General features: G+C 44.0%; 1 protein-coding gene across 1 annotated transcript; it reads right to left on the reverse strand.

Annotated features, from left to right (window-relative positions):
• Positions 1-556: 556 nt before the first annotated feature.
• On the reverse strand, positions 557-6,515 carry Slc7a3 (solute carrier family 7 member 3). Its single transcript, XM_003470953.5, has 12 exons — positions 6,219-6,515; positions 4,859-5,258; positions 4,231-4,389; positions 3,842-4,019; positions 3,528-3,640; positions 3,178-3,400; positions 2,636-2,775; positions 2,452-2,554; positions 1,863-2,029; positions 1,504-1,670; positions 1,071-1,179; positions 557-950 (listed from the first exon to the last, which is right to left on the reverse strand). Exons 2-12 carry the CDS (start codon positions 5,226-5,228, stop codon positions 811-813), a joined length of 1,869 nt encoding a protein of 622 aa, XP_003471001.2. The 5' UTR covers positions 5,229-5,258; positions 6,219-6,515; the 3' UTR covers positions 557-810.
• Between the last annotated feature and the right edge of the window lie 1,877 nt (positions 6,516-8,392).

Here is an 8,392-nt window from a genome sequence, read left to right on the forward strand (position 1 = left end):
AATGGATTAATTAATGACCCTTGGTCTGGGTGGAGCTTGGACCTCTGTTCCTCTCTGTTCTGTAGCAATCAGTGTCCTTGCATGTATGAAGGCCTTTGTGAAACTCCTCTGTCCACCCCTGCCCTCCAAGCAGTGCCTAGAACCCTGCCAGACTTTTGTTCCTTAATCAGACATAGAAGTCTGGAACTAATCCAACTAGAAGGAGTAGAACAAAAAACAGGGGTTTCAGTACAGGATCTAACAAATGCAGTGTTGAGATCAGAGTTGACTCCAAATTCCAGTGATGAGTATTGCTGTAACCTTATGCAGAGTCTAATACTCTTCAGTGAGCAAGGGAAAACCATATGGTAAGAGCAATCCTTTAAGCACAACTAGTCTGTCTGGAGGCTGTTTAACACCACCCTCCCCAGGCCTAAATCCAAGAAAAGCACTATTGGGAACAGAAGATCATTTTGTGATGACTGAAGAAAGACAAAAATGCTTCTTTGTAGCTCTCCAACCTTAAAAGTCAGGCTCTCCATTAGGTCTAGCAAGCAGAGAACGACAGTTTCTTTTCTTTCTACTTTCTTTTAATATTTATTTAAAAGACAGTAAGCAACTACAGAAACTATTTAAAAGTAGACAAGTAAAAAAAAAGAGAGAGATGAGAAACAGCAAAGACATATCCTTGACTCCACAATAAATACTGATCTCTATTAGCATCCACCATCAATATCACATGGGAGGGCCAGCTTTCCGTGGGGTCAAGAGTACTCTCCATTATTGTGCAGGGAGACCAGGTAGCACTCAGGTGTGTCAAAATGAGGGAGTTCAAGAACTGCTGAGATCGAGGTCTATGGTTCTACTGAGATCAAGGTCTACAGTTTTGGTCCTAGACTTGGATAGGGGTTGGTCACTCTTAAATTCTTCCAGGCTGTGGTGGATCCCATAGCTGAAGTAGATAGCAAATCCTAATGGAGAAAAGCAACTGAGAGGTGGGGAAGTTATGACCACTTCCTACTAGAGACCAAGAACAAAAAAAGTTGGAACTTGACACGCAAAGGGTTTACTCTTCCCAAGTAGATACCTACCAATCAGCATCCAGACCCCAAATCGGGCCCAGGTACCAGCTGTCATCTGCATCATAAGGTAAACATTCACAAAGATGCTCACTATTGGCAGGAGAGGCACAGCAGGCACCTGAAAACAAAGGAATATCTTCTTTGTACATACCACAGAATGACTCAGAGATTTCTATACTATTCAAGCCAGAAAGGTATAGTTCAATCCCTACTTATGCTCTGCAGTTCAGTGGCCATTCATTTATAGTACTTCATATGGGACTCTCAGAATGCAGTTTAGGAAAATGGAACTGGAAAAGAACTAAAGAGAGTTAGTGAAGAAGTCTTTGGCCTAGGTGCCCTCCTACATCTTCCTTTTCATGCCCAATTTAAAAATATCTACAAACTTTATTAGACCACAGGCATAATAAGCCTCAAACATGGAAGGAGAAAGGTCATTTACCTTAAAGTGAAGGGGAGTGGAGTTCTGTGGCTGTCTCCATACAACCCCAGTGGTTCCAGTGATGAGCAGGAGAAGTAGCACAACCACTGCCACCCATACTGGGTCTCCAGAAAGAAGTGGAATTTGCCACTGGGCCAGCACCAGGCAAAAGACAGTCAGCAGTAGAGCTTCAAAGGTCAAGTTGAGAGATGTCAAAACCAACTTTTGAGACCAGCATGCTAAGATGTTAAGCATCCCATGCCCAAGGAGGTCATTCTCTCTAGATTTTCTTCAGTCACCAAATACCACTAATGACAACATGTCCACCCCAGCATACAGACAACTCAAATCTACTACAAAAGACAAAGCCCACTGCTCACCAAGCAGTGAAGAACAAACATAGACAACTTGGCCAGAGAGTAGAGTAGGAATGGAGCTGAGTGGGCAAAACAGTGCCTGGAGGGTCAGCTTCTCTGCCTCTTGTATCTGTTCCTCCTGCAATTCTACTTCCTCTTCACCCATCTTCATCGCCTGATCAGGCTGATACCTGAGGTAAGAGTAAGTAGGCCCCCTTAAACACAATCCTTAATCACTTTACCATCTTCTCCCAGGCTGCTACAACTTCCTCATCACCATTAAGGGTAACTGACTGTTTGCTTGCTTGCTTGTTTGTTTGTAGTACCCAGAATCTTCCAATTGAGCTGTATCACCAGTCCTTTTCTTGTTTTTAATTTTGAGACAGAGTCTCACTAAGTCACAATTGCCCAGGCTAGGCTTAAACTTGCAGTCTTCCTGCATGTGCAGGGATTACTGGTATGCATCACCATGCCCTGCTGAAAGCTCTTATGGATAGGGTGGGAAACCCAGACTCATCAAGGAAAATCAAGATGACAAAGGCAGAGGAGGGAGAAAGAGCATTCCTCATCCAATAAAACCCCAATTACAGTATGCAGAAGAAAATGATCTCACCTGAGGATGAGTACACAAATAGATACCAGGGAGTAAGCAAGCAGAGTCCCAATTGACATGAGGTCCACAAGATCAGTGAGTTCAAAGATGAATGCCATGAATGCTAAAATTGATGGACAAAAAAGAAGTGAACAGGGGAATGGCAAAGTTTTAAAGGAGGTATGAAATAACTAATAATAACTACCTGCAATAATGCCAGAGACCACAGTGGCCATGATAGGTGTATGTGTGCCAGTGTGGATACGGGCAAGGGCACGGAACAGGAGTCCATCTTCTGCCATTGCGTAGATCACCCGAGGCATGGGGAACATAGAGCCCAAGAGGCTACAGAGAAGAATGTCCAGAATGGCATTAGTTGACTGAGATATCTCTTCCTAAACCTGCATGCTTAAGGCATTTCCACTTTCCCTTAACAATCCTTTTAAAGGCTATTCTTTAGTACTAAGTGGTAATCTTTTAGTACAAAATGAGATTTTGACCACAAGGAAAATAAACTTTTTTTGACAGAACATGATGTTTAATCCAGGACTTCATGCATGCTAGGCAAACTCTGTGCCACTGAGCAATATCTCAGCCCTTTATTTTAACTTTACTTTGAGACAAGGTTTCCTTAAATTGCCCAAGCTGGATTCAAACTTGTGATCTTCCTGCCTCAGTCTGTTGAGTAGCTGAAATTACAGGTATGCACCACTATGCCCATCTGGAAAATGAACATTTGTCACTGACCTAGTAGAAAGGGCACAGAGAGAACCAACAGCCACAAGGTAGCGGGCAGGACCCCATCCAATATGGAGAAATGCCTCAGGCAAAGGGCTCTCAGGCTGAAGCTGGTAGTATGGCATCATGAGGGTGAGTGCTGATGAGACACCAAAATATGCCAAAAAGCACACAAGTAATGAGATCACAATGCCCAAGGGGATGGAACGTTGTGGATTCTGGGCCTCTTCCCCTGCAGGAAAGAGCACAGCACAAAAGTTCTCAGCCAGCAAAGTAGGCTCACTCTTCTACAACCCCCAATCTGCACATACCCTTGGTACACATTGCGCCCAATGGACAGAATGGAGTGGTTATGTTACCAGTGGTAGCAATGCAGTCAAAACCAACAAATGCATAGAAACAGGTAGCTGCTCCACGGAGAATCCCCTCGATACCAAAAGGCACAAATCCTCCAGATCCCACAAGGCCCATGCTAGAGTGGAAGAAGAAATGGAAAAGGTAGGGATATATTTGACTATCTCCATACCTTTCCTCTAACACCAAACCACTTGGCTAGACGTTCAAAGCACAACTTCCCATTCTTCCCCGACCCTCATTCTAAACCCCTCAGCATGGATCCCTTTATTTCCCATCATGTTCCCAGCTTTGCAGCTCTTCTGAGTAACCCTCTAACCTATCAGTGTTGTTGAGTCCAGCCACAGCCAAATTGTAGTCTCCTTCTGTGAGCATCCAGTTGTGCAGGTCGCCCTTAATGAAGCCAGAGATGATGACAAAGCCGAGAACCAAAAGGTTCACCACTGTGAACACTTTGGTAACCAGGGCCGACTCTCTAGCCCCCAGAGCCAGCAATCCTGTGAGAAAAATTCATTCACAATACTGAGAAAGAAAGTCTTTGATCCAAATTTCACTTTATTTTCCTGCCTCTATGGGGCAGACTCTCCTCAGCTTCTTCTCTCCATCATTACCACCTCCATCAAGCACTTTCTAGGCTCAGCTCCCATCCTTATCCCTGACACTGAGCCTAGTCCCACCCCTACCACCATATCCAGCATCTTTCCTTACCAGTGAGCAACAACACAAGTCCCATAGCAAAGAAGTCTGGATACTCTGCCAAGACATGGGGCACATGCAGTGAGATGGTTCCCTTCAGAGTGTGAGAGATGTGATTTCCAATCAGGTTGTCAAAAGCAGAGCTCCAGGCTCGGGCCACACTGGCAGTACCTGTAGGGGCAGAGGGAGAAACATGAAGTCAAGTTTCTTCCCTCTCCCACAGCAGTCTCACACAAATCCCTGCCAATACCACCCATTCATTCTTAGTTTTTGTTGGTTTGTTTGGTTGCTTTTGGGGATTTTTTTCTTAGTTTTTTGTTTTAGGTTTTGTTTTGTTTTGTTTGGTGCCCAGGAGATGCCCAGGGCCTCAGGCACACATGCTCCATCAGCCTTACTCAGCCTTACTCTTTAATTTTTAATGAACCAAAACCAGTCACTTATTGAAGGAAATCCAGACAGTGTTGAGTATAATAAACAGTTTCTCCGTACTTTCAACCTCCCACATCTGCATAAGCATTCACAATTAAGCGTATTGAGGTCCTATGAAAAGCAATACTTCATCTTCACTATTCCACCCAGGTTTGCTACTTTAAAGCCCCTCTGTTGGCTCTGCAATTCCCTCCTGGCCCCACTTTCTCACCGATGACATAGGAGAGGATGAGGTTCCAGCCAGTGGTGAAGGCCCAGAGTTCACCCACAGTAACATAGCTGTAGAGATATGCAGAACCAGAACGGGGGACCCGGGCACCAAACTCTGCATAGCACAGCCCAGCCAAAATAGAAGACAGAGCAGCCACCAAAAAACAGATCACAACTGATGGACCTGCTTTATCTTTGGCCACCTCACCAGCCAGGACATACACGCCTGCACCCAATGTGCTGCCCACACCCAGGGCCACTAAATCCAGAGTGCTGAGGCATCTGGCAAGGCGGGTCTCAGTCACTCCTGGCTCCAGTGTGCGTCTCCGAACCAGTTTACACCCAAATCTGCGAAGTGCCTGCCACAGCATTCTAGTTGGAATTGAAGAGGATGCTAGGATCTGGTAGGAAAAAAAAAATAACCTTCAATGGTGCTCACCATTCCTAAAATCTAAAAGTGAACTACAAGACCTACTAGGCCCACTACACCAAGCAAAGGAGCTAAGGAGGAAAGGGGAGGGGGATTTGAGGGGACAAATGCAAGTCACTTTAACCTCAGTTTCTTCATATGCAAGTAGGAATTACAATAATGCAAGGAGGGAATACAGTACTTCACAAGATGTGTGGATTAATTTCAGAAAAGACATGTGGAAGTCCATATTAGGTTTTTTTCTTTCCCCGCTCAGGATCCTATAGAATGTATCCTAGACCTCAACCCAGTAATCCTGACTTTCAGTGTGATTGTTCCCTGACCTGTGGCTCCTTCGGAATTTTAAGTAAAGCTCAACTCCAAAGAAATCAGCAAGTCTAGGAGACCCTCCCCCTCTTCCTACATCCAATATCCTTGAGGTTCCTTCCAGGACTCAATCCTGGGGCTCAAAAACGATTGCCCAGGAGAGAGACCCCATTTCCGCTACAGATAAAAAGGAAGAATCAGCTCAATTGTACCTCTCCTGTGGCGCAGCGTTTGCCCAGGGCAGTAAGCAAATGTCCCCCCACACCCGTCCCCACTTCCTCCACTCCACTAGGTTGACCAGACAGCTTCAACAGTGAGGCGGGGCTTCCACATCAAAAATTTGGAGACGTGCTGAGAGAGGGGCCCCAAAGCAGCCTGAGATTGCTTTCGCTTCCCTCTTCGCTGAAATGAATGGTCCCGCCCTAGGCTCTCCGAATCAGTTTCCAGATTTTTAGGCTTCCATTCGGGGCTGGGGTGGAGATGGGACCCTTGGCTCCCGGGGCCCGGGTCTTTCCAGCAACAGGTCATGGCTGCAATGATGCCGTGGTTGCTGGAGGATCCTAGGTATGGCCAGGACCCTCACCGTGCCCCCCTCCCCGACACACGTGCTGACCCCAAGGCTTACCTGAGAGATGTGGCAAGCCAGGGAGCAGAGAATCTTGGGTCCAGCTCTGAAGTAGATTAAAAACGAGTTGCGTTAGGGATGCCGAATTCTGTAGCTCACGCTTCAAAGCAACTGCTTGGGGTTGTTACGCGCCAAGTGCCCCTTATATTCACCAGGAGGCGGAGCCCGCAACGTCATGGGATCCTATCCCCCCATCCTCCTCCTTACACACGAAACACACACATACACGCACACATGGACACGCATCTTAGCTTTGCAAAAGGTATTGCTCGTGGCCTGAAACTGCTTTCCTCCAGCCACGGTAAGCCTGGGATGGTGGTTAGTGAAAACGGCGGGGGGCGGGGAGAGCCTTTTAGAATTTTCCTCAGCTGGTCCTTGGAGCAGTACAATAAAAGGCTTCCTGCTAAGACCTCACGGTAATTTTTTTACCCTTGTGTCTTGTCAGTCAGAATCAGTGACTCTGGGCAAGAAGGGGATAGGGCAGGGATAGAGGGAATTTGTTTGTGAATGGTGGGGGAAACAGCACCCCGTGTGTGTCCACCTCTGTCTCTCAGTTCTCCTTGTCTTTCTTGTCTACATAAGGTCTCCCCATTCCTGAAATCTTTCCTAGGGACCATATCAAATTATAAACAGCCATCTGACTGGCACCCCTCAGCTCTCAACCTCTACTGTAGATGTTTCTAATACAGAAAGTAAGACAAGGAAAAATGGCCTGAAACCACCTGTACATAAATAATTAAGCTCATCTAGATTTCTAGGTCTCCATCTCTCTATAATGTGTTTCTACATGCATATAAGTATAAAACTTGAAATTCTGACAATGTTAATATATTGGATGAAGGAGTTTATTCCTTCTTTTCCTCCTTCTCTCTTTTTTCCCTCCAGTGCTGGGAATCAAACCGTTGCTTTCCTGCATGCTAGGTTAGTGCTCTATGACAGATCTGCATTCTCCTTTAGTTCCATTCTGCTGATGAGTAAGCTGAGTCTCATAGGCCTAAGCAGTCTGAAAAACAGGATAATTATATTATCTTTGATCAACTTCTGGATAAAACCTGACTGGCTGTCAATTGATATTCAAAACCTACCTCCCACCGGTGCTAGAACCTCATTCAAATGCACAAGAAGAGGAGGTATGGCCAAACAAAGGTAAATAGGAAGAAGCACAAACCCTTTTTTAAATTAGAAAACAAGGGCTGAAGAAATTAAAATTGGTCACTGTGGGTCAGATCCTTAATCCATGTGACCCAATCTGCTCTTATTCATAAGAGAGTGAGTAACAATGGTTATGAAGGTGTGGTTCTCTTCCCCCCAAAATTACATCTTAACTAGATATAATTTTATTTGCTAATTATATCTCAATAAATATAGCAGTAAAGTAAATAATTTGAGTGAGACTAAAAGAAAGAAAATCATTTTGCACTCATCAGAGTAATAACTAATACAAGCAAGGATAATCAATAGATCCCTCGGCATTGAGAAACACTATATTCACATGATCTCAAAAAATTTCTACCCAGACTATATATTAATTGCAGTGTGAAAGTTATCTGTATTGATTTGCTATTTCTTCCATAAAAGTGTACTATAAATTTAAAAACAGTACAAATTTATCACATACTTGATGTAGCTCAGAAGTTTGGCAGGATTGTTTTCAATGTTGCAAGAAGGACTCCATTCTTAGCTCATTTTAGTTGTTGACTGAATCTGTTTCCATGCAGTTGTAAAACTGAGATCCCCATTTCCTTGACCATGTGACCTCTTTAAGCCACTGTACCTCAAATCCTTCTTCTGCTTTGAATCTCTGAATTTTTTTTAAAATTTTATTTTAAAGGAAAAAAACCCTCCAAATTTCAAAACAAAACAAGAAGATAATAATGGTTAATATTTGGGTATTGTTATCTTTAAATGAGTTACTGAGAGTACAAGATATTGGCATTTAATTGTCCAAACAATATTAGCACAATCCTTTCTTTTCAATGTACTAAGAGAAATTGGTAGTATATTAACTATTTTATATAGATAGATAGATAGATAGATAGTGTATGTGTGTGTTTCCCTTTTCTCCTTTCCCTCATCCCAGTTTCTCTTTCCTTTTGAACAGTTTCTTCCCATTTCACAATATCTGTTGTACATTTTGAATCTTATTGACTTTTTCAACTTCTCACACTAGGGAG

Source organism: Cavia porcellus, unplaced genomic scaffold (genome assembly GCF_034190915.1).
Source record: "Cavia porcellus strain 051 isolate PalLab524CR breed Dunkin Hartley unplaced genomic scaffold, mCavPor4.1 scaffold_3, whole genome shotgun sequence".
NCBI classification, from domain to species: Eukaryota; Metazoa; Chordata; class Mammalia; order Rodentia; family Caviidae; genus Cavia; species Cavia porcellus.